Source organism: Phocoena phocoena, chromosome 13 (assembly GCF_963924675.1).
Source record: "Phocoena phocoena chromosome 13, mPhoPho1.1, whole genome shotgun sequence".
NCBI lineage: Eukaryota > Metazoa > Chordata > Mammalia > Artiodactyla > Phocoenidae > Phocoena > Phocoena phocoena.
The window spans coordinates 64,709,013-64,734,626 of record NC_089231.1 but is presented as its reverse complement, the minus strand read 5'-3'; the positions used below and the strand labels follow the sequence as shown (position 1 = coordinate 64,734,626).

At 57.8% G+C, this 25,614-nt stretch overlaps 1 protein-coding gene across 1 annotated transcript; it reads left to right on the top strand.

Annotated features, from left to right (window-relative positions):
• The first annotated feature begins 8,442 nt into the window (after window positions 1-8,442).
• TOP3B (DNA topoisomerase III beta) lies at window positions 8,443-22,116 on the top strand. Its single transcript, XM_065889687.1, has 17 exons — window positions 8,443-8,512; window positions 9,567-9,698; window positions 10,747-10,853; window positions 11,353-11,427; window positions 12,554-12,750; window positions 13,137-13,293; window positions 14,026-14,139; window positions 15,536-15,626; window positions 16,328-16,482; window positions 16,587-16,692; window positions 17,359-17,505; window positions 17,587-17,760; window positions 19,181-19,309; window positions 19,708-19,857; window positions 20,186-20,286; window positions 20,791-20,992; window positions 21,638-22,116. Exons 1-17 carry the CDS (start codon window positions 8,443-8,445, stop codon window positions 22,114-22,116), a joined length of 2,586 nt encoding a protein of 861 aa, XP_065745759.1.
• The last annotated feature ends 3,498 nt before the right edge of the window (window positions 22,117-25,614 follow it).

The window sequence follows — 25,614 nt, the reverse complement described above, 5'->3', positions numbered from 1 at the left end:
GTAAAAATAAAAATAGAAGTGAATCAACAACTGGAAGATACATCAGTACCACAATAGTAAAAAAGAGGAGGAGGGAAAAGGAAAAAAAAAAAAGAAAGGGGGGGAAAGGCCTTGGCTGTGGAGGGCGGGGCCTAAGCAAGGACGAGGTTTGGGCGGTTGGCAGAGCCAATACTCAGGACCCACAGGGCTGGAAAAGGCCCTGGGAGCTGTGGGGGGTGGGGCTTAGGCTCAAGGAACAGAAGGCGCCCAGGCGTGCCCCCCAACCCTGGTCTCAGAGGGCAGAGGACCTCACCTGGGAGCCCAGCAGGCTTCCTGGACTCCAGTGGGAGGGACAAACGCCCTCCTCTACTTTCCTGCTCCTCTGGTCTGGGGTCTGGGAGGGCCCCTCCTGCCTGCCTCTCCTGATCTCCCTGGCCTCAGGGGTGCTGATCCTGCCTGGCCTTCACTTCTCCTCACCCCTCAGCCCCCCTACGTCCTACTGGTTCACTCTGGGGTTCTTCCCGTCTCCTTGGGCGTCAGAGTCCCCCACCAGCAGCCGGCAGGTGCCCTAGTTGTGGGGAGACACTAACTCCGCATCTTCCCACACTGCCATCTTGACTCTGCCTTCCCTTTATTTCTGATAAAATAATTTGTCTCTGTTCTTTTGGGTGTGGAATCCGTGTCCTCCCCTCCCCCACCCCCTGCATCACCAGGGAGCCTGAGATATTGGCAGACAGGAAACCTGGGGGCTGGTTGATCAGGCCCCAGGGACAGCCCCACCAGGCCCCTGCTGCTCCAGGGCATGGGCCTGGATTCTGCCACTGCTCTGCCCCAGGCCCATGCCACCCCATAGAATAACACCCACTGACATCCTCAGAAGGAAATGGGCAGTTGGGTTGGAAATGGGAAACGATAGAGAACAACCCAGTCCAGGGGAGGGTGAGACTTAAAGGAATAACATTTAAAAATTTACGCCCATAAAATTGACCACAGGGGCTTCCCTGGTGGCGCAGTGGTTGAGAGTCCGCCTGCCGATGCAGGGGACACGGGTTCGTGCCCCGGTCCGGGAAGATCCCACATGCCGCAGAGTGGCTGGGCCTGTGAGCCGTGGCCGCTGAGCCTGCGTGTCCGGAGCCTGTGCTCCGGAATGGGAGAGGCCACAACAGTGAGAGGCCCGCATACCGCAAAAAAAAAAAAAAAAAAATTGACCACAAAGATGAAATAGACAAATTCCTTGGAAATCAGTTTCCCAGAAGAAACAGAAGAATACATAGTAAATCTAAAATGTCCTATATCTGCTAAAGAAACAATGTCCGGGACTTTCCTTGTGGCACAGTGGTTAAGAATTTGCCTGCCAATACAGGGGACATGGGTTCCAGCCCTGGTCTGGGAAGATCCCATATGCTGAGGCACAACTAAGCTCATGGGCCACAACTACTGAGCCTGGGCTCTAGAGCCTGCTAGCCACAACTACTGAGCCCGTGTGCCACAACTACTGAAGCCTGAGCACCTAGAGCCTGTGCTCCACAACAAGAGAAGTCACCACAATGAGAAGCCCATGCATCACAACAAAGATTAGCCCCCGCCGGCCGCAACTAGGGAAAGCACGCGTGCAGCAACAAAGACTCAATGCAGCCAAAAATAAGTAAGTAAATAAATAAACGAAAAATATTTTTTAAAAAAAGAAATAGAATCTCTAAATTTTTCAGTTTTCCCCCCAAGAAAGCCCCATGTCTAGATGGCTTCCCTATGAATTTCCCTAAGCATTTAAAGCCCTAGCACTAGCCCTACTGAGGCCCCACTGCTAGAGGTGAGCAGCCCGGCTCACCTGCCCCCCCCGCCCCCCCCCCCCCCCCCCCCCCCCCCCCCCCCGCCAGTGAAGAGGGGAGGTCCTCTCTGTGCAGATCAGCTGCCCTCCTTAGCGCCGGGCCCACCCTCCCTGCGTTCTGTCAAGATGGCCCCGCGAAGGGTGGCCTGGGCAGGCACTGGAAGGCAGCGCTGGGCCCCTGGGGCACTGAGCACCGGGAGGCAGGAGTTGGTGCCCCTGTGCAACGGCCTCCGCATCTCTCAGGGACGTGCCCACAGCGCCCCCTTATGCTTACGAAAAGGTATTACAGGCACTGCCTGCTGACTCCAGCCTTCCCTGACCCTGAATACACACACACACACACACACACACACACACACACACAGCAAATTCAACCCTTAACAGGAGCGTTTAGGAGAGAGTACCTATTAGAAATGTTCCTTGTCGGAGGGATAAACTAGGAGTTTGGGATTAACATATATACACTACTATATATAAAATAGATAAATGACAAGGACCTACTGCATAGCACAGGGACCTTATATTCAGTATCTTGTAATAACCTAAAATGGAAAAGAATCTGAAAACGAATATATATAGGTCCAGCCAAACTGACTTCCAAGTATAAAAGTCACAGTGGTTTATGGTATATCAATATGCCATAGTTAGCCACGAAGGCAGACATGCACGTGGAGCTGACATAAGTAAGATCTGAGCACAAGAAACAGGAAAATGCCTTCTGGGATTCAGCTGCCTAGTTTTGAAACTTGGCTCTGTCATTTACACCTGTGTGACCTGTTTCCTCATAAAATCAAGATAATAACAATATCTAGTCCCTAATGTTGCAACGAGAATCAAATGCGTTAAAAATAGAGATGTGCCTGGAATAGAGTAAGCATGGGGTGGTGTTGACTTTTTTTTTTTTTTTAGACCGCGCTGTGATCCTAGTTCCCCCACCAGGGATCAAACCTGCGCTGCCCACGTTGGAAGCACAGAGTCTTAACTACTGGACTGCCAGGGAAGTCCTGGTGTAGACTATTAACAGAACTATGAAAATCATGGTCCAGCCTGTGCCCAATCAGAGAGAAGAGAGACCCAGGAGCTCTCAGCCATATAATCCACCAAACCCAGCACCCATGCATAAGTAAGGAGGGTCTAAGGGTCCCTCTGACTCTGAGTTATTTGTCCACGTAAAGGTCACCAGGACAGCCTGACGGCAGCTCCCTGGGAGGTCTGTGGGGAAGACTCAGCTGCAGGGCTGCCCAGGCACAGAGCACAGGCCAGCTGCAGTTTCTCAGCGCTGATGGAGACCCTCAGGCTTCCAGAGCCGACCACTCAGCCGACCACTCGGCCCTAGCACGCGGGGGCCACACAGCCCCCTCTGGGTCCAGGCCTCAAGTCCTTCCCCCTGCTCTGCAGAATGAACCCCTGCGCTGGGTTAAATGATGGAGCTCTGGTTTTGCCTCTCTGCCAGCTGGTGGCACCCGGGATCCAACATTAGCCCTGGACTTCTTAAGTGGGGGCTGTGTGGAGACAGACTGTAAGGTGGCAGGGTGGGGGCCAGGAGAGAGATGGATCAGGATGGTGGCAGCCAAGGCAGGGATGATTGATAGGATCTCAAATATATTTTGAACATAGTAATAGATAACGGGTGAGAAAAAGAGAGGAATCCAGGATGCCTGCAGGCACTGGGCTTGAGCAACCAGGACGATGGAGTTGCCATTTTGGAGATGGAGAACCTGCCAAGGAATGGGTTTGCACCAGGAGTTCTTTTTTGAAAGTGAAATCTCACTGTGACTCAATTTTTTGGCATTTCTCAATCTTAACTTGACTGTAGAATTTTCCTTTTTCCAGACTATAAGGGCTAGTCTTCCAATAAAGGCAAGTTGGGGGAAATGTCTAAGGTAGCAAAGGAATTGTGTGCATGGTATTATTTTAAAAATATTAAAATAAAGCCACGAAAATTATTTTAAACCTTCCATAAACCTATTGCTATAACACAAAAAATTACTTTTATTTTCCAATTCATCTTCCAGATATGTTTTACATAGTTCATTCACTCATTCCACAAATGTTTATAGCATTGAAAGAAGCCTGCTATACACGCATCTGTAGTTTTTAGTTTTTAGTTTAATTATTAGCAGTATATATGTTTTCATGCTCAACATCCAGTTTTCATCTTTGTAGGTAATTATTATTGCCTCCCTGCGGCGAGGAAGAACGGGGTGGAGGGCTTGGCGACCCCGGCCAGGGTAGGGTTTGGGGACCTCTGCGGACCCAGGCGGGGAGGGCTCGGGTGGGGTTTGGGGACCCGTGTGGACCCCGCGTGCTAGGGCCGACTGGAGGACATGCCCCGGAACGCGCGAGCCTCGGAACCTGTGGACGCGGGCGTGCGGCGCCGGAGGGCAGAGGGGGACCCAGTCCGCAGACGGACCCGGAAGCAGGTCGCCTCCGGCCGCCGGGAGCAGGAGGCGGAGCGGAACGGAACCCGGGACGCGGGTGAGCGACGAACGGCGAGCAGCGGGTGGAGGGCGGCTCGGGGTGTGGGCCGAGCCCTGCCGCTGGGAGCCGGTCCCGGCCGGGCTCTGCATTCTCGGCGCCTCCTACCGGGCCACTGGGTTCGGGGAGTGACCGGAGGGAGCCGGCGCTGCGGCTGGAGCCTCTCCGCGCCGAGTCCCCCGCGGCCCCCCAAGGCGGGGTCCGCGTCGCAGGCGGGGACAGAGGCCGCGTCGGGCAGGGTTGGGGTCCAGGCGTCGCCCGCCGCCCCCCGCCCGGTCCGGTCTGGAGGGCGCCGGGGTGTGTTTCTCTGAGCAGTTGGTGTAGACGCGGGGGGTGGGGTGCGGAGGGCACTTTTGTGGACAAATTAGCTGGAAAACTGGGAAGTATTTTCTCACAGTGGCCTCGTCTTCCTTCTTTGTCGCTCAGCCTGTGAGAACAGGACGTGAGAAAGTCACCCCAACGTGGGCTGAGTGGCCAGCGAGCCATAGAGTCCCTAGAGACTTGCCAAAGATCACTGACACTAGTCTGTATTGTTCTGATCCTCAGTCTACTCATAGTTTAAAAAGTTACAGCATAGGCTTCGTAGGGTTGCTAGAAAGATTAAACAAAGTAGCGTTTGCAGCTGTAGCGTGCCTGCAAGGGAGGAGCTTAAGAAAGGGTTCTTTCCCTGACTCCATAGGTGTTTGCTAAAGTCACTAAGGTGGGAAATCCTAGGCCTGTAAATGCCGTGCGGACCACTGCTAGGCCTCCACTCCCAAGCTGAATCCACCTGTGCATAAGACACTGACATGGAAGGACTTTATCCACTGTGTCTCCCAAGGACACATACCATTGTGGTATTGCTGGTGAGTTGACAGGCTAACCTCTACTCTCCTTGACTTTCAGCCCTCTTAATTACAGCCCTAATTTGGGGTGTTTGCTGTCAACATCCTCTTAGCACTTGCTAATCTCCCTTTTTGAAATAAGGGGACAAACTTCAGGCTCCGAGCTTTGGCAGGCAACGATCAAACTTGACAGACCATGTAGGTTACTGGAAAGAATCTAGTTCTGGTTATTGATTATAGGCTTTCAGCTCCTAAGAGGCTATGAAATTTCCCTTTTTTATATATTTAAGCTTTTTCTTCAAGGCAGAAACTTAAGTGAATAATAATGTTGGTAAGGCAGAGATATTAAGATGATGTATAAATGAAGTTTGCAAGCCACTGCTCTCAGCTTCTGTTCTCATTGGCTTCCATTTTGAAATTGGAGATGTGCCTTAATGGAAAAATAGGGAGGCCCCAAGATTATCACAGGCAGTTAATCAGTTAAAACTGCCAAAATCTTTTAAAAGGTGGAACCTGGTGCAGTTTAAAAAGAAAAAAAAAAAAGTACCTGGCTGGAAGTAAGGAAGCATGAGTTTCAGCCCCAACTTGGTAAATTTCCCAGCTTACCTTTGGCAAATCGCTTTCTCTGGGTCTTAGTTTGTTCTCTCTTGTGATGGTTGTACTGGATCATCACCAAGACTTCTTCCCCCAGGATTCCATGATTCCATATCCTTAAAGAAAGTGATTTTTTCCCCCTAATAAAGCAGTGGTACTCAGGAGGTTACAAAGTACTCATGCAGTGGTGGAGTATAAACTGTTAAACCAGAAGCCCTGTTTCTTTAGAGCCAGAGCTGCTGGAGACAGGCCACATATCAACTGTGGAATAGCAACTACACAGTGACAGGTGGACAGGTGCTCTGAAATTGGGACTGATGCTGATGTGACTTTTGTGACTGTCCAATTGTATCCCTTGTCCTGGATAAATGAGGTAATCCCTTTGAAGATGCTAGGGCAAAATGTTTGTCTCTAAAGGGGTCTTTACAGAAGAATATGTTAATTATTTACTGGAAGAGTATTTAGGATCCTTAGGTATGAAGGGGAGTAGTGAAGATGTAAAACTTCCAGAAACACCATGGAAAGAAGAACATGGGCTTCCCTGGTGGCGCAGTGGTTAGGAATCCACCTGCCAATGCAGGGGATACCGGTTCGAGCCCTGGTCCGGGAAGTTCCCACATGCCGCGGAGCAACTAAGCCCAAGCGCCGCAACTACTGAGCCTGCGCTCTAGAGCCCGCGAGCCACAACTACTGAAGCCCGCGTACCTAGAGTCCATGCTCCATGACAGAAGCCACCGCAGTGAGAAGCCCACGCACCGCAACAGAGTAGCCCCCGCTCACTGCAACTAGAGAAAGCCTGCACGCAGCAACGAAGACCCAACGCAGCCAAAAATAAAATTTTTTTTAAAAAGAAAAAAGAACATTGAGTAGATAAATGTTTGCAATACTCTTACAGATTTAAAGTCAGTTTTTCAATTTTAGACATCAAAGAAAGTATTTTTATTATTCACTTTGCAGTTAAAATTGCTCTTTATTCAGTCAGTATTTGCTCATCGTCTGTTACTTGTCATTAGAGTAACAGCTCTGTCCTCTTGGAGTTTACGTACGTTCTAGGAACTGTGAGACAAAAAAATAAATACGTAGCTGGAGAGGCTCTCGGGTATAGTGGTTGGTGCTGTAGGGAAGCAAAGCAGGGCTGCCGCTCCGCCCAGGATGCTCACAGAGGCTGGACAGGATGAGGGCTGTGCATGTGTGTTTAAGTCCTGCCGCTTGATCTCTGGTCTTCCCGACCCTACAATTCCTGCCGTGGGGCAGCACAGCACCTCCACCGAGGGCACTGGCAGGACAATTACACGATAATTGCTGGCTGCTCTTGTGACGCAGAAGTGAGAAAACCTAAGGGAATGTTTTAGGATAAGTCCTTCCTACTTTGGAAGGGATGAGAAACTCCCTTTGCTGCCAGTTTCCCCTTCTGGCCTCTGGCTTCTGTGGGTGAGGGAAGGGGAGTCTCTGGGCCGCCTTGAAACTCTGCCCCCGGACACTGCACAGCTCATGCCTGCCCTGTGCCACTCCTGCTCTGCTCTGCCCCTCATGGCACAGGGCAACACACTGAGCGTGCAGTGGGTGCTCTGTAAATCATGTGGGATCCCTGAGCTTGTCCCTGGATGTGGGGGTGCTATGGCCACACGCTCGTAGTTTTGAGAGATGTCATCAAGTCGCTCCGGTCAAATTCCACCAGCCACGTCCGGGTCTGCCTGCCCCCCAGCCCCATCACCTGCGACCCTTGCTGGTGACATAAGTACAGGCCTGTTCTAGCTGTACTTTGCTTGGGGGAATGTTTTGGACATCAGGTCATACCGTAAAGGGCTAATTTCCTCATTATCTAAACGACTCCTTTAGGAGTCTTTTTATTTTATTTTATTTTATTTATTTATTTATTTATTTTAATAAGACAGCAACCCTCTTGAAAAAAATGGGTACAACTATGAATAAACAGCTGACAGAAAAGGATCCATCCTGTCTTTCCCTAAAAGAGGGAGAATCCTTTAAAGAAGAGTTAGTGCCTGAGCCGGGCCTTTGACAGTAGAGCTGCCTTCCCCAGGATCCGTGGAACATTCCAGGCAAACAGATGTATTTTTTTCTTTAGACGACAATGTCCAATTTAACCGGCCAGACCCTGGCCTGCAAAGTGAGAGGTGGGGCAGGGCAAGTGCGGAGGCAGGGCAAGTGGGGAGGTAGGTCAGGGCCTTTTGCGAAGGGTCTCTCGAGCTCTGCTGGGGGCTGGATCTCCTGGCCAGTGGGTCTCAGCCCAGTCGGGAATCAGGAGGACATGGGTGCCCAGCCTGGGCATCTGCATTGGGTAAAGTGCCCAGGGCACCCTCATGCTCAGCCAAGGTGAGGATACTGTCTCAGCCCTGGGGGTAAACGACGGCTCCACGGGAGGGGGGCCAGGCCCAAAGGCCCCCAGGGCTTCCTAGCGTGGATTTGGGGACAAAATTAGCCTGGGGTCATGGGGCCACCTCATCTTTTCAAGCAAAGCCGTGGTCCTGATCCAGTTCAGTTGCCCTAGGCAGTTGTCAGGTGCCTTCAGGTTTCCCTGAGTTTCTTTTTCTTGCCTTGGGTTTGTTTTGTTCTTTAAAGTGAGAGGTTCCACTGGAAGCATCATTGTTTTCTGCATGTCTTTTCTCTTAGGAGTTGGCATGGCAGCAGCGTGACGCTGCCCTAGGTCAGTGTGTGAGCTGTTTCACTGCCATTTCCCTGAGAGCAGAGTGAGGCAGGGTGCTGGCAGCCTGAGACAAGATGAAGACGGTGCTCATGGTGGCTGAGAAGCCGTCCTTGGCCCAGTCCATCGCCAGAATCCTCTCTCGAGGTAGGAGGGCAGCCCCGGCGCTCTCAACGGCTTTGATCTGTGAGCGTGGACGTTCCTGCTCTGCAGGTCAATCCTTTCTTCTTCCTAAGCAACCCCAGCCCCCTGGAGTCAAGTCTGTTCAGGACAGCAGGTGTGGATGAAGCCCTCGGTCACTTAGTCACTTGGTCCCTGTGGGGTGCGATTACTGCCACGCTGAGCGTGAGCCGGGGCTCCCACAAGGTGCAGGCGCAGCTGGCAGCACATGGTAGGCAGGCCACTGGACGAGTGCTGTGCCAGACAGGGTGGTCGGTCACGAGCAGCAGAAACAAGCCCTGCTAACTTGAGCAGAAAGAGTCCACTGGAAGGACCCCACCCGGCCTAGTCTGCTGAGGCCATGCCGTGGGCATCAGCACCACCGCCCTGTGGACGCCCCGCTGCAGCTGCACCCACGCTCCTCACGCCACTTGATGGTGCCATGAGGCTGAGCCGTGCCCCTGAGACCGCAGGGCACTGGGAAAGAGAACACCTGCCCTTGCCTCACCCTAGCCCCTGGGTGGTTGGTGGGTGCTGGGGACCCAGAGATGGCAGGCGTCCACCTTGACCTCCCCTCAGTCCAGCGGCTGAAGGAAGAGGAGACCCCAGGGCAGCAGGCTGAGAAGTCATCTGAAGGGGAGGGGAGACCCCAGAAGTGCCCGGTCCCCAGAGGCCGAGAAAGTTCAGGGAAAGGGCCATTGTTTGGGAGTGGAGAGGTCACCCTGGAGTTCGATAGTTAGGGGGTCTTTGGGGAACCTCTGAGTAGGGTTTAAAAGGGGCAGAAATCAGATTCAGGAGTGAATACAGAAATGCAGAGAACGACCCAAGAGTGTCTGCTCTTGAGCGTCCAGAGGGGGCGCTCTCGGCCCCCACACACACGCAACTCTGCGTGTTTCCCCTGAGAGCCGCTAGATCTCTCAGCACCCGGTGACTGCTGCTGCCTGAGGAATGTTGTCACTGACCACTGTGGGGAGGGGACCCCGGCCCTCCAAGAGGCAGTGTCAGGGCCCCGGGTCCCCGCATGGCTGTGCTTCTCCTGCAGGGAGCATGTCCTCACGCAAAGGGCTGAACGGGACATGCTCAGTGCACGAGTACACCGGGACCTTCACTGGCCAGCTGGTCCGCTTCAAGATGACGTCCGTCTGTGGTCATGTGATGACCCTGGACTTCCTGGGTGAGCCCCTGCCCCCCTGCCCACCTTCCATTGCACTGAGGAGCCCTGCCTGGTGCTGCCCAGGGTCCAGTTGGAGCCCAGGGCAGGCTCCGGGCAGAGAGGTTTGTCCAGAACCCATGAGTCCTGAGACCAGCAGACTGTGGAGAGCTGACCTGGGGTCCCTGTCCCAGTGGTGCCCCTTGGTCACTGTGTGCCCTGCACCTTCCTGTGCAGAGTGGAGGCAGTGGTCCCCACCTGAGCAGGGGCCTGGCCCGTGTAGGCATTCCACAGAGGGCTGCTGCCCCTCCGAGTATGACCTTTGTCCCACAGTCAGTCAGTGGTGATTGGAAGGTCAGCATCAGTGACCCAGTGGGGCTGGGTGCAGGGTCGCAGTTGATGTGGGTCCGACCTAGGCTCTGACCCTCGCTGCACCGGAGCTGGGCCTCCATGCGCTTCTGCTTCTTGTGTGTGAAGGGTCTGAGATCATTGCCATCACCTCCCAGGACTGTTTGAGGCCCCAGTGGGGCGGGAGGTGCAGCACTGAGCGCGGGCCGCTCACAGCAGAGCCTCGGCAGTTCTTGCTCCCCTTGCAGCAGGGCATTCGGACCCTGAAGTCAGGGAGCTGGGGCTTGAACTTGGCTGTGTCTGACCAGCAAGGCCTAGAAGGAAGCCTACAGGCTGGGCGTGTGAGGCCGAACGCCAAGTAGAGAAGTGTGGGGGATGTGCTGGATGGGGGGCCTGAGGACACTGAGGCCCCCCGGGATCTGCTGAGCACCTATCGGGGGCCGGCCAAGTGCTGGGCGGGGAGAGGGTACAGAAACCTGCTGGAGGAGGAGACAGGGCATGAGTGGCAGTGAGACCACCAGGAGCGGTGCCCCCAGCCACAGAGAACATCCGGGAGCAGCTCCCACGTGCGGCTCAAGTGTGTTGTCGGCTCACAGCTCAGGCGAGGGGAGGCCCTGCTCTGGGCAAAGGGTTCTCCAAGCCTCCCCCTCCCCACCCTCCTCCTGGGGTCCAAGTCCCAGGAAGTGTGAAGTGTGATTCGGACGTCCAATGTCTGTGTTTGTAGGAAAGTACAACAAGTGGGACAAGGTGGACCCCGCCGAGCTGTTCAGCCAGGCCCCAACGGAGAAGAAGGAGGCCAACCCCAAGCTGAACATGGTGAAGTTCCTGCAGGTGCGTCCTGAGCGTGAGGGAGCACCCCCAGCCCGCCCCCCACCACGTGCCCTTAGGCCCACTCCTCCCCCACAGTCAGCCTGGGCTCCCCGGCACCCGGGGCAACATCCTGCTTTTAAAGTAGTTTGGTGGTGGTGATTTCCTAATTTTAAAACAAATGCATACATGTGATGAAAATTTAAAAATACAAGTAAGTAAAAAAAAAAATTAATTATAATCTCACTATCCAAGACAACTACTGTTAATAGTTATTTCATTTTAGCTTTTTTTTAAATGCAGTTTTGGAGGTTAAGATCACGTGGCATTTATAACTTTTTTGTCCAAAAAACAGCAGTTCTGAACTAAATTCTTTGCTGAGAGGCTAAGCCAGCCTGACTGCAGCCAGCTCCTTGGCTCAACCTGGGCCCTGCCCTGGGCTCCAGGGCTCAGGGTGATCGGGGGCACCATTGGCAGGCACTGGGGGCCGAGGCAGGTGTGATTCCCCATGTGCTGTGCTCAGGTGGAGGGCAAAGGCTGTGACTACATCGTACTGTGGCTGGACTGCGACAAGGAGGGAGAGAACATCTGCTTCGAGGTGAGGGGGCTGGGGGTCCATACATCGGCCTTCCCGCCGCTGTCATGCCACTCCTGGCTGGCACTGATGCTACCAGGGGAACCATGGCACTGGCTTAAATTCTGGTGATTCTGTAGATATTTTAAGATGCATGGGCTCTGCCCAGGGGAGGGAGTGTCCCTTTGCCTGAAGGGCACATTGTGAGGAAGCCGCAGGCAGGATTTCCTAGATGGAGGACCGCCTGGAGGAGAGGGTGGGTTCTGAGCATCGCACCCTCCTAGCGCCATGCAGGGACCTTCAGCCAGTGCTGCTTGACACCTTTTCACATACCTCCTTCTCCCCCCCGCCCCCCAAGCTGTGCCCTCCCGCCTCCCATCTCCGCCAGCCCCCAGGCGCCCCCCCTCAGACTGGAAGCAGGTGGCAGCTCCCAGGCCTGCCTCCCGGAGGAGCCCCTCAGGCTGGAACACCCCAGCTCTCACCTGGGGCCTGGCACCTCAGGAAAGTGTTCCCAGACACCCCTCTCCCGACGCCTCCCCTGCAGGGCTGCTTCTCCCCAGGGACCTTTGCGTCTGGGGTGGAGAATGTTGGCAGCTCACAGGCTTTCTCCCCTCAGAAACGGAGCCACTCCCTCCCCATAAGGAAGCTGCATGGCCAGGCTCCAGCGGCGACTCCCCTCCCGCTGCACGGCCTTCACTAACTCTTAGTGAGTCTGGGCTCCAGGCCCCCCAGGTCCCCCACCCTGCTCTAGTCCTGAGATGCACCGGCGCCCACTCCTATCCACTGCGTTTTCTTCTTCTTTTCCCTTCTCTGTCTTTCCTCCAGTCTCTGGAAAGTCTCCCAAATCCCCTCAGCCCTCCCAGCACTCCCTCCTCTAGAAGGTGGGAAAGTGGGTGGATCGGGGTGGACTTGGAGGCTGGGGTCCCTTGTGTCCCCTGCAGTAGTGCCTCCTAGTTTGGGTGTGGAAACCACTGTAGGAAGAGAGGGGGCGGCAGTAGGAAGGGGGTTTGAACACAGCAGTGGACAGAAGGAAAGGAAGCGCATGGCAGGAGGCCTGTGGAGACTGAGGCTCCAGGAGGAGGGGGCAGTGGAGGGGGCCTGGCACCCAGGTGAGGTGAGGTGTGGGCGTTACAGCCGGCCGCCTCCCCAGGTCCTGGATGCGGTGCTGCCTGTCATGAATCAGGCCCACAGTGGCGAGAAGACAGTGTTCCGGGCCCGGTTCAGCTCCATCACAGACACAGACATCTGCACTGCCATGGTCCGCCTGGGTGAGCCCGACCACAACGAGGCACTCTCAGTGGATGCGCGGCAGGAGCTGGACCTGCGCATCGGCTGCGCCTTCACCAGGTGCTGCCCGCCCCCTGGCCAGGCCACTGCCTCGCCTGGCTCCTGGCCTCCCCACAGGCCTGGTCGGCGACAGGAGATTATCAGCATTTTTAAATCCCCAAGAAAACTGTCTCTTTAGCTGACGCAGACGACAGAGGTCCCCTCTTGACAAGCAGGGTGGGCAGGTCTTGAGGGGGTGGAGGGGCACGGAATAAAATAGGGCTTCCGGCCAGGGTGAACAGAGCCTTTGCTCTTTCCTTTCCATCTTTTGAGCAGGGAGCAGTTGCCTTGGTCTCCTCCCATACCCACCAGCCAGCCTCCTGCCCGACTCCCACAGGCAGCTAACGATGGTATTTGAGTGAATGTGTGACCAAAATGTCCTCCTCTCCCCCCAACCCCCTTTATAGGTTTCAGACTAAATACTTCCAGGGGAAATACGGCAACCTAGACAGCTCGCTCATCTCCTTCGGGCCATGCCAGACCCCCACGCTGGGCTTCTGCGTGGAGAGACATGATAAAATCCAGTCCTTCAAACCGGAGACCTACTGGGTGCTGCAGGCCAAGGTTCACTTCCTTTTCCTGTTCATGCTGGGTCTTTCCGGGTTTGGGTATGGATTCTTAGAGTCTCCATCATCATTGTCATAGTCCCCAGGCCAAGGGCACAGCTGTGGGTGGCTGTCCCACCAGGAAGTGGTTGCGGGTGCCCAGGGAAGGGCCCCCAGCCTTCGTGGAGGCCGCAGGACAAGGCCAGGCCTGGACGCTCTGGCAGCTCAGGGTGAGGTCACCCGCCAGGCCCACAGTTGGGGTGGTCAGGTCCAAGGACTGGACTGAGGGCCACGAGCTGCTGACTTTTGAGCTTCTAAGAAGTCTTGGAACCCCTGCTCCAAGTAAAAAGGAAGGTTTTTTGTAAGATTTAGAGCATAATACAGAGTTGCTTCAGTCAACACAGGGCTGGGGTCTCCTAGGTGGGGCCACATCTAGTGCCAGCGGGGCTTAAGGGATGAGAGGTGGGGGCCCCGGCGCTCCCTAAGGACACCTCAGCCTCGGCTTGGGGCTCCCCTCGTGAGGCCATCTGGCTGATCTCAGCAAGGAGGCCTTGTGTCAGAGCAGCCTCCACTTGGGGAGGGGCTGGGCCTCAACCTGCACACCTGTGGCTGTGCACCTGAACAGGTACAGCCGAGAGACTTCAGAGGCAGGGCCCAGGCGAGGACCAGCTCTGTCTGCCCCGATTCTCCCTGCTGGCACTGGCTCACCTGGATGCTTTCTCTCCCGGGCTCTCCTGTTCCCCTCCTGCAGGTGGATGCCGATAAGGACCGATCCCTCCTTTTGGACTGGGACCGAGTGCGTGTGTTCGACCGGGAGATCGCACAGATGTTCCTGAACATGACCAAGCTGGAGAAGGAGGCCCAGGTGGGCTGCTCCACCCACATCAGTCCCATCTGCCTTGGGGGGGCCTCAGAAGACTCTGCTGACCTAGGCTTATATCTTTCTCTGCCTTTCTGGAACACAGACACTTTTTAGACAGAAGAATGGTTACTCATGACACGCTCCCACTAAGAAACTCCTTCCCAGGCCGTAGCTGCCGTGCACCACGTGCCTGCTCTGAGCCCTCCATGTGCCCTGTGGGCATTACCTCCTTTGGGAGGATTCCACCCATATGTCCCTTTTCTGTGACACCTCAGGCTAACAACTAGAGGCCCCTACGCACATCAAGAACCCGCCCAGGTCCCACAGCCAGCACGGGCGTCTCTGGGTCATCAGCTTTCGTGGCCTTTATGTGCTACATTTCTTACTCAGGTTTTCACGAATTGGAAAGCATGGGCTGCGTGGCTGTTAGGAAGAGGTTGATGCCACCTGGCAACTGGCTGGCCGCATGGGTGGGGGCATGTCTGCAGCTGTGGCAGCTTATGCCTTGCAGTCACGACAGCCCCCGTGGTCACTGAGGCTCGCCTGGCCTCCTTCAGCCGCCTTCTCTCGTCCTTCCTGAACCTTCCTGGGCATCCCCTTGCTGAGGGCAGTTGACTCAGGCCCCAGAGCTTCACCTAAATCTGCCCCGTGCTTCTGCCCGCAGTGGCCACCCTGTCTGAGTGCCCCCTCCCCCTGCCCGTGATCCAAGCTGCCCCTGCTGCACAGACACCACTTGGCCTCATTGTTAGCCCCACACCTGTCTGGAATTCAGGGGACACGGCCCTGGCCAGGTCCACGTGAGGTTGGCAGGGGCGAGGGGTGGCGGTTGAGAGGTTTGGATTGTTTTTGCCACAGACAAAGTGGTCACTCTTCTGACAGCTGCTCAGCCCAGAGGCTGATGGTGGTTACTCACCACCATTTTCCTTAAAGTGCATGGTATTCACCAAGTTCCAAAGTGGTTACCTACTTTTAGAAGTTAGGAGATTTCACATTAAAAAATCCCAGTTTCCAGCTTCTCCTGTCAAATTGGCAGGTGTAGCAACACTAGTGGGTGCGGTGAGGGGTCAGCAGCTGCCCCTGCGACAAGCCCTCACCCCATGGCCCCCTGGACCCCCCGCCAGCCCCGCAGCCTGGCAGACGCTGGCTCCTGTTGGGTTTCAAATATGCAGCCCTTTCTCCTGACTCTTCCCCTTTTCTCCAGGTTTTCTGTTTCCCTGGAAAAGAATTTTCTTTCATTTTTCCTTCCTGGGCCTGAACAAATGTTCATTCAAGTCCTGAGTCCGCTGTGAAGAGAACTGGAGAAGCTGGGAGGGTAAAAGAGTCTAGACCCTTGGCCACATGTCCTCAGTCTGTCATGGCGTCTCCCTGCACCCACGCGTGAATCTATTCTGTCCCCCAGGTGGAGGCCACAAGCAGGAAGGAGAAGGCCAAGCAGAGGCCACTGGCCCTGAACACCGTGGAGATGCTGCGTGTGGCCAGCTCTTCCCTGGGTGAGTGTGGATGTTGCCTCAAAGCCCCCAGGAGACTTCTTGAGGCAGGCACATGGCGTCCTGACGGTAGCGATTGTGATGATGGCTGCTACCTGAGGGGGACAGCTGCAGTGGCGTCCCTGGTGCAGGGAGAGGCCAGGTGTGGGCGGGGCACTCGACAGGTGTGACAGCTGTGACATGGCCCTGAGCCTCGTTTCTACCATAGCGAGAAGGTTGTGCTAGAAGGTTGGTCTGGAGCTGGCAGCCTCCAGGCATTGGTGGCCCCTCTGCAGCCTCAGGAAACCGTGGGCACCATCCTCTCAGGGCAGCACCTCCAGGGATGCTCTAGGGGCAGCAATGACATGGAGTGACCGCTCGCTGAGGCCAGCTTCTGCAGGTTGGGGAGGAGCAGGAGCATGAACCCCATCAGTGCCCTGCAGCGCTGTGAGCGTGGATGCGCCTGAGGGCTCAGGACGGAGGGCGCATGTGGACCATAGGGCGTGGGTGTGACCCCAGGCCAAGTAGGACACAGGCGCTCTGAAGGCCATGTTCAGCAGTATGGCTGCCAGCGTCTCGAGGATGACCCCTGGTGTCCCTGCCCTGGTGGGGGAGCTTGGCCTTGGATCGGGCTGTGTGGCCCCCACCTCCCAGGAGCCTGGGCACCTGGCACAGGGGTGCCTGCTCTCCTGGCGTCCGGGCTGCTGATCCTGCATGTCCGGCAGGGATGGGCCCACAGCACACCATGCAGACCGCAGAGCGGCTCTACACGCAGGGCTACATCAGCTACCCGCGCACCGAGACCACCCACTACCCCGAGAGCTTCGACCTGAAGGGGCCTCTGCGGCAACAGGCCAACCACCCCTACTGGGCTGACACGGTGAGGCCAGGACCCCACGGGCCAGGCCAGGATGGGCAGCCACTCCTCCCATGTGGGTTGACAGCCTTACTCAGCTCATGCCTTGCTCCGGGCTTTCCTCTCAGGTGAAGCGGCTGTTAGCGGAAGGTATCAACCGCCCACGGAAAGGCCACGACGCTGGCGACCATCCCCCCATTACCCCCATGAAGTCTGCCACGGAGGCTGAATTAGGTATGGGGGCTCCCCTCAGAAGTTTGCGCATGCGCGAACACACGCATGCACGTGCGTGCGTTTCAAGCTTCCCAGGAGGGCCGGGTGAGGAGCTTTGGCTACATGGCACCTTTGGACGGGGTCAGGCCCCATCAGCAGTGTGGGCCCCCACTGACCCCGGCTGCAGTGAAGGGGCCACCTGAAGGTTGTGCTCTGTCGCCATGGACGGGACAGGAGTGAAGTGGTGACGGCAGGTGTGTGATGTGCGGGCAGGCGCTGGAGCAGGCCAGGCAGGAGACCACAGATGGAGTGGGATGAGACCGGGGCAGGGTGACAGGCTCAACCATGGGGTGTCCTTACTTCCCACCCTCGAGGCCCTGCTGGTGGCCTGCATGCTGGGAGAAGGCAGGAGAGGGAGACAGGAGCCCCTGTGTGCAGCCCCAGTCTGAAGCAATGGTGGCAGGTCACTTATGGGGTAGGTTGGGCCCTGAAGCACAGTCCCACCCAGAAGCAGAGCCTGAAAGAGCCACCGAGGCCTGGAGATGCTTGCAATCCTTCTTGTGTGTCCCCTCCCCCTTCGAGGGCTTAGAGCAGGCCAGCCCTGGCGCCCACACCCTGCTGCTGGAGCACGAGTGCTGGGGCTGCTTGGAGCCAGAGCCCGGCACTGAGCAGCCGCGCCTTTTGCAGGCGGCGAGGCCTGGCGGCTGTACGAGTACATCACCAGGCACTTCATCGCCACAGTCAGCCATGACTGCAAGTACCTGCAGAGCACCATCTCCTTCCGGATCGGGCCTGAGCACTTCACCTGCACAGGCAAGACCGTCATCTCCCCAGGTAGGTGGAGCCAGGCGGGCGCCTCTCCCACCTCCGCGGACATGGCCACCGGCCCTGAGTGTCGACGCCCGGTCTCCACAGGTTTCACGGAGATCATGCCTTGGCAGAGTGTGCCCCTGGAGGAGAGCCTGCCCACCTGCCAGAGGGGCGACACCTTCGCCGTGGCTGAGGTCAAGATGCTGGAGAAGCAGACGAGCCCCCCTGACTACCTGACGGAGGCTGAGCTCATCACGCTCATGGAGAAGCACGGCATCGGTGGGTCCGGGCCCAGGGCTCCCATCCCAGGGCTGGGGCCCAGTGTGGCCAGCTGAGCCTGCAGGGTGGCCACGGGCAGGCCCTCGCCAGGGCCTCCACCTCAGGACCTGGCCTTGCCTATAAAGGCCAACACGCACCCTTACAGGCACTAACTACCACCGCCAGAGCTGAGTGTTGGCCCAGGTTGCCAGTGACTCACCCACAGGGAGGACACAAAACTCAGAACAAATTCACAAGGCGACAGGAAAGCCAAGTTCCCACGGCACTGCTTCCCTGCGAGGGGAGTGGACATGCCCCACCTGGGGAGCTTTGAGCTCAAAAGTGGGGTCGCTGATGCACATGTCTCACGGGCGAGGGTCTCTCCCAGTCCCCAGGCCCAGGGCTGTGACCTGAGGCCTCACACCCCGGGGGATGGCCTTGTGCCAGTGCCACCTCCCTAGGTGGTGCTTGCTCCGAGAGGCTCTGCCTGTTCCCTGATGGGCTGCCCAGCTCACCGGGCCCCTCACAGTTGACAGGCTCTGGAGGGCTGTAGGACAACCAGGCCACGGTATCTGGACTCTGTTCCATGACTAACAGTCCCGCGGGTGCCTTGCCAGGGAGCCTCTTACATGTGCCCGGGGTCCTGGTGACAGTGGTGGCCTTACCAGGAGAGCTGGCTGCTGCTTCCAGGGGCCTGAGTGCCTGCAGTGGGTCCTGGTGGTCCTCAGCCTGCTGTGGGTGTGGGTGCCGCTCCCCCAGCACCCTCTGCCCCTTCTCGTTGATGGGACGTCCGTGGCTTCTCGTGGCCACACACTAGACAGTGTCACCTACCTCCCGACAGCGGTTAAGAGCGGTCCTGTTGACCACGGGCCTTGGGGCTGTGGCCCGAGTGCAGGAGGTGCCGTGGGAGTGTACGGTGCAGCACTGCAGAGCCACATGGGGCTCAGAGCCTGGCCCACCTCATCCCGCCAGCCATGGACCTCGGGGAGCAGTAAAGGCAGCACCTGGCAGTGCCAGACAACCTAGATGTCTTTGGGGCAGGTGCACCTTGCAGCTGGGAGCCTGCCCTGGGGGCTGATCACGAGGGACCGGGAGCCAGCAAGTGGGCAAACCTGGGCAGGTTTTGGAGGGACAGTTTGTCAGGGAGGCTTCTCTGCATTTGGGGGGCTGGGGCCTTGGTTCTGGAAAGGTGTGGGTGCCACAGGGTCAAGACAGGGAGAGGCCAAGGAGGGGACGTTTCTAGATGTGAGGGGCAGACCGAGCTCTGTGACTTTGGCGGAGTTCCTTAGTCTCTCTGAGCTGGGAACATCACGCTGGGTTCACAGGACAGCCCAGAAAAGGCCTGTGGTGTGGTGCCCAGGGGCAGGGCTGAGAACCGGGGGCCACAGGCAGGCGGGGGTGAAGGGGGAGCCAAGTCTGAAAGGGCCCTGCTGTGTCTCAGGGACGGATGCCAGCATCCCCGTACACATCAACAACATCTGCCAGCGTAACTATGTGGTCGTGGAGAGTGGGCGCCGACTCAAGCCCACCAACCTTGGTATTGTACTGGTGCACGGCTATTACAAGATTGGTGAGTCCAGCTGCCAGGCGCCTCCCCTCACAGACCCGGCCCTGCAGTGAGCCCGCTACTCCCACCACAAGGAGGCCGCTCCGGCCACTCCTAGGACCTGCCGTAGCAGGGCTGATGGACACGTGGGTGTGTGTCAGGGTCCAAAAGGGGGGACGTGGGCTCTTCCCTGCAGACTGGGCCCTGGGGTCCTTGCTGCAGTGCCGTCTTTCTGTCCTGAGGAGTCCTGAGGGGCCCGTGGGAGATGGAGTACAGACCCCACCCAAGCAGCTTCATCCTGTCACGCTGTCCTGGAGACGGGGTGTCCTGGCCACTCCACATGGGATGCTGGGGGAGATCACAGGTGGGGGCAGCCCTGGCCCCGTGGCATGAGGGCTCACAGTGCGTCCCCTACTCCGCAGATGTGGAGCTAGTGCTCCCCACCATTCGCAGTGCAGTAGAGAAGCAGCTGAACCTGATCGCCCAGGGTAAAGCCGACTACCGCCAGGTCCTGGGCCACACCCTGGACGTCTTCAAGAGGAAGTTCCACTACTTCGTGGACTCCATTGCGGGTGAGGCCCGCCTCTTCCCTGCTCGTCGGCCAGAGGACCCTGGTCAGGGCTGCCGCCTCCAGCAGCGATACCAGCTCCCAGATCCAGGCTCTGGGCTCCAAGCCATTGTCGGGGTTACAGAGCGAGTGCAGTGACAGCACGTGCAGCACACTTGGCTCGTGTGACGAACAGGGCTGCCGCTCGCCGCTCAGTTACCCTCGGGTGGCCGTATTTACCCTCAGACTCTTGGCCCCGTTTGGTAGCTCCCTCAAGCCTGCCCGGTATACCGGCTGTCGTGGAGGTGGGCACCCCGGGGTCGGGGTGTGAGTCCCGCCCTGCTCACTTTCAGGCATGGATGAGCTGATGGAGGTGTCCTTCTCGCCCCTGGCGGCCACCGGCAAGCCCCTTTCCCGCTGTGGGAAGTGCCACCGGTTCATGAAGTACATCCAGGTAGGGGGGGAGGGGCCGGGACACACGGGGCAGGTGTGCACAGATGGGCGGTCTTGCCACCCCGCGGGCCTTTCTCCAGCTGCTTTCACACGGAGTGACGTGGGGGGCCTGGGCAGCTTTGCCAACAAACCCCCACCGCTGCCCCCAGCAGCACGTAAGCCATTAGGCCACTGAAACACGCACTGTCCATGTTCTCTTGACAACATGTTCCTTGCTGTCACAGATACTAATGTACGTGCAGGGATTTTAGCACCTTTGTGTACGTGTGGAGCAAGTGTTCTGAGATTCAGTGACCAGGGATCCTTGCCTGAGAGGTCCTGGTGATACTCCATACTATGTGCTACCTACACGTTATGCTTTAGCATCACGCACTGTGTGTTACGTTCTAGGTGTTACACGTTATGTTTTACATGTTACGTATCCTATGTCTCGGGGAGAATGAGGGTGGGCAGGAGAGTCAGCAGCCCCAGCAAACCTGTGACCACCCCCCCGACTTTGCCACAGGCCAAGCCAAGCCGCCTGCACTGCTCCCACTGCGATGAGACCTACACCCTCCCCCAGAATGGCACCATCAAGCTCTACAAGGAGCTCCGGTGCCCGCTGGACGACTTCGAGCTGGTTCTGTGGTCATCAGGCTCGCGGGGCAAGAGCTACCCGCTGTGCCCATATTGCTCCAACCACCCACCCTTCCGAGACATGAAGAAAGGTGAGCTGTTCCCTCCCTAGCCAGCTCGCCTGTCCCCCGGGCACCTGTGGTCCCTCCTTAGCACTGGCCCTGCTCATGCCACGCTGGACTCTGAGGGGACCCCGCGCCTACCATTCCTGAGCTCCCTGCACAGGGCCCCAAGGACCCAGGTGTGCTCGGGCACTGCTCAGGGCCCAGCCGGCCAGTCTGCCGCTTTCTGCTTATTCGCGATTGGATGGTTGACCGTAGTCAGATCACTTGTGATCTGGGCAGTGGGCATGCTCCTGGGCTGGGGGGAGTGAGAGGATGCAGTGGGAGGGGGCCGCCCCTGGCAAGGGGTGAGCCCTCAGTCACCACCTTTCTCAGGGAGACCCATCCCTGCCCTCCAGCAGCTTACAGGACAGCAGATGGCCCCACCTGGGCCACGGGGAGCAAAGTAAAGCGGGGGTGGACTTGGCTGGAGGCCGTCCGGAAGCTGTCTGGAAACCTCAGAGTAGGGGGACGTCAAAGGTCAAGGAGGTCTCAGAGAAGTAGAGCCCAGGGCCGGCATGCGCAGGGCGAGATGAGCGCAATCTGCTGGGATGAGGGTTGGGGTGGAGGTCCCGAGGGTGGGTGGGCGGGCAGGTGTGTTTGCATAATGGTACCCCCCCCGCACCCCCCCCCCAGGCACAGGCTGCAACGAGTGCACACACCCCACCTGCCAGCACTCGCTGAGCATGCTGGGCATTGGCCAGTGCGTGGAGTGCGAGAGTGGTGTGCTGGTGCTCGACCCCACCTCAGGCCCCAAGTGGCGGGTGGCCTGCAACAGGTGCAATGTGGTGGCACACTGCTTCGAGAATGCCCACCGCGTGCGTGTGTCTGCCGACACCTGTGGTACCTGCGAGGCCGCCCTGCTGGACGTCGACTTCAACAAGGCCAGGTCCCCACTGCTGGGTGACGGCACGCAGCACACGGGCTGCGTCTTCTGCGACCCGGTCTTCCAGGAACTGGTGGAGCTGAAGCACGCAGCCTCCTGCCACCCCATGCACCGCGGGCCTGGGAGGAGGCAGGGCCGGGGCCGGGGCCGGGGCCGGAGGCCAGCGGGGAAGCCAGGCACCAGGAGACCCAAGGACAAAATGTCGGCCCTGGCCGCCTACTTCGTGTGATGGCCCTGCCCAGGCTCTGCGAGGCGTCGTCTGGGTTACAGAAATCATTAAACACATTGTCTTCTCCAGAACGAGCAGCTCGCTGGACCTTGCCTGCTGTCAGAGGGTTGTGCCCATCCCCCATTGGCCCTCCGGCCCCGTCCGCTCGCCTCTCCCTCGTCCTGCACACGCCCCCTTAGTGTCCGCTCTGCCCGCGTCCTGCAGGGAGACCACCACACACGTAATGGAGAGCAGACCCAGTCCAAGGCTCCTGTCACGTTGAAGTGCATGTGAGACACGGCACAGTAACTGTGTGCATGCCTTGGGGGTAGCCCAGGCGCCTGGAAGGCAGGAAGCCACCAGCTGCCCACCACCAGCTGTCCTAGGTGGGAGGAGGCGGCTGGGAGAAGCCTCCCTGGATGTTGGCCCTCACTCCCACCCACTGCCCCGGACCAGACCCCCGCTCCCCACTTGGCGTCTGGGAGCGGGTCTGAGCGTGGGGCCTGCACCCTTAGGGCCCATTCCCATTTCAGTTCTCAAACTCCCGTCCTTTCAGACAGAGGCAGGCAGCAGTTTACATGAGGGAATCGCCCACGTGCCAGGTGGAGAAAGTACCCCACAAGCCACACCGCCCTGCGCCCCCTTCCCAAGCCTGTTCTACCAGAGGGGTGCTTACGTCAGACCTCCACACTTTGGGATTTCACCCCCTGCCCAGGCTCCACCGCAAGAAGAGGCTCCATGAAACACCTCTCGGAGCCTCTGCAAGGGACAGTCAGAACCATGCTGCCCACACACGGACCAGTACCTCAGTTGTAGATTCACCCTAGAGGCTGGAATTCAGGGGCCGGGTGGGCTGGGTGTTGTGGGCAGGCTCCTTTCCCAAGGGCAGGAGCGGAGCTGGGAGCTGAGGCGGAATGGAATGTAGCGGGGAGGGATTGACGGAAGCCACAGGGCATGTCCTTGGCCCAGCACCCACCAATAGGAGGCAAGCTCCTGGCCAAGCAGCAGTGTCTCGCTTCCCCGTCATCTCCCAGCACCAGCCTTGAATGGAATCAGTGCTCCGAGGAGTCTAGTGTGGGCCCTGCTGAGGAAGCCCATGGGTATGTCAGCGTTCATGGGCTGTGCAATGTGGAGTCCTGTCCCAGGACTGCCTCACCCACACTGTGGTTCTCAGACTTCACCCTTTACTCATTCTGATGCAAGTGGTCCTGGGCACACTGAGAAACACTGAGGCGGGGTCGCACAACAGCACTAGGAGATAGGTTGGTTGCTATTGTCCCCATTTTTCTGGTAAAGAAATGGCACAGGGCAGCTAAGGAACATATTCAAGGTCACAGGTCCTAAGAAGTAGCCGCGGGCCTTGCTGGGGTCACCATGGTGATGGACAGGTTATAGGATCTAGGAAGGCGTGAGGAGGAGAATGGGATGAGCAGCACCCGCTCCACCCTGCTTCCTCTGCCCAGGCACCCCCTACCTTCCACACCCACCCCCTCCCCAGACTGTGTCCTTTCATATCTGCCAACTGCTTGTTCTCCAGACCCTCCTGTTAGTGAACCTTAGTTCCTGGGATGGACAAAAGCCACGTGTGGGACTGGAGGTCAGGTGGGCAGGGCCCCAGTGGGGCTTCTGAGAGCTCTTCCTCCATAAAAAGTTTAAATTATGCTTTACAATTGCATTGATATAAAGATGAACATATTAATATTATATACTAAGACATTTTCTTCGACCTAAAAGTTCATTTATCTTTTCTGGCGTTAAAACATTTTCTGGGAATTCCCTAGCGGTCCAGTGGTTAGGACTCTGTGCCTCCACTGCAGGGGGCATGGGTTTGATCCCTGATTGGGGAACTAAGATCTCACAAGCCGCGTGGTGCAGCCAAAAAATATATTTTTTTTTCCTGGGCTTCTAAGGTGGCAGAAAAATGACCCCCAAAGATGTCCAGGTCCTTGTCCCTAGAACTGTGCTGTTAGATGACGTGGTGGAGGGGAGGCAGGGCTGCAGGTGGGATTAAGGTTGCTCATCTGACTTTAAAACAGATTATCCTGGGTCATCTGGGTGGCCCAAGGTCATCACAAGGGTCTTTTCGGTCCTGGCTTTGAAGGTGGGAGGGGCCATGAGCCAAGGGGCGGGGCAGTTAGAAGCTGAAAAAGGAGGGAGAACCTTCTCCCCTAGAGCTCCCAGAAAGGAAGGCACCCTGATGACCCTTGAACTAGCCCATTGAGACCTTACCAGCTTCTGATCTTCAGACCTGTAGATATTAAATGTGTGTGTTTGTGGCCATTGGAAGCTAACCGTCCCTAAAAGTGTCGTGGGCCCTGGGCAGTGTGGGCTCGCATCCCTGTTCTGCTGCTAACCGTCTGTTGACTGCACAAGTTGCCTAATTTCTGGGCACCGCCCCATCTACACAGCCACCACAGGTAGAGACCTGATGCAATGGCCAGGATGCAGGCCGCAGGTACGCTTGCCCTGCGGGTGGGGCCGCCGGCGCGCGCAGCGGGCCGCCAGGGGGCAGCAGAGGCCGGCCCCTCCCGCCTGGGCCCGACTGCGCCTGCGCGGCGTCCGCGGTGGCCGGACGGGAAGTGGGCGGGGTCGGCTGGGAGCGGCTAGAGGGCGCCGGGCGGCCGAGTGGCAGGTGAGGACCGTGGGGACCCGGGGTGCAGCGGGGTGCGGGCGGGGTGCTGACGCGCCCGGGGAGGGTCCGGCGGCGGCGCCAGGGGTGCAGGGGCGGGTTGGGGAGATGGGGAGGCCGAGATGGGGAGCCGCGAGGGGCTGGGAGCCGAGTGGGGGCTGAAGAGCGGGGGCGGCAGCCGGGACCCGGGGAGCCCGGGGCGGGCCTGGGGGCTGCGCGCCCAGGGTGCAGCGGTGGGGGTTGGGCCCGCGGGGGTGTGGCCGAGCCGGGGGGCCGAGGGCCGTGAAGTAGGATGGGGTGCTGAGGGTTGACGTGCCCCCAATGCTTGGGGTTCCTCCTTCCCCTCCGCCCGCATGGGAGCATCTGGCCGGGCCCGTGCCCAGACCCCTACCCCAGAAGCCCCCGCACCTTTGCCGGACTGCAGCTCTGCCCCAACGCCTCCACCCCTGGCCTGCCCCCACCCGACCCTCCCCCAAGCGTTTTTAAGGTGTTTTAGTTAAAGCCAGTGCTTGGGCTACAGCAGCTTTAGCGAGACGCGTATGAGATTGAACCTCCGGTAGGGAGGCCATGGCTCTAGCAGTGCAGCTGTGTGACTTCAGGCAAGCCCCTTAGCCTCTCTGTGCAACAGAGAGATATGGCAGCTGATTGTAGGGATTTTAGTGCAGGGCTTAACATAGTGGGGCCTAGTCAATGGTGATGGACGCCTCCCCGCAGCCTTCCACTCAGCTGGACACGTGTCTTGAGTGACACGTCCTGAGTGACACATCCTAATGACATTCCCTGGCGCTAGTGAGCTGTGCTCCCACCATGGGAGATAGAACATGAAGCTCACTGCTGGCTTTTGTGCCATATCTGGCCTATTGTCACAGTTCACTCTTCCTCCTGCAACT

Coding starts and splice junctions, on each gene's coding strand:
- TOP3B (XM_065889687.1), top strand. CDS start 8,443: ATGAAGACGGTGCTCATGGTGGCTGAGAAGCCGTCCTTGGCCCAGTCC. Junction 8,513..9,566: donor CGCCAGAATCCTCTCTCGAG/GTAGGAGGGCAG, acceptor CTTCTCCTGCAG/GGAGCATGTCCTCACGCAAA. Junction 13,294..14,025: donor ACTGGGTGCTGCAGGCCAAG/GTTCACTTCCTT, acceptor CCCCTCCTGCAG/GTGGATGCCGATAAGGACCG.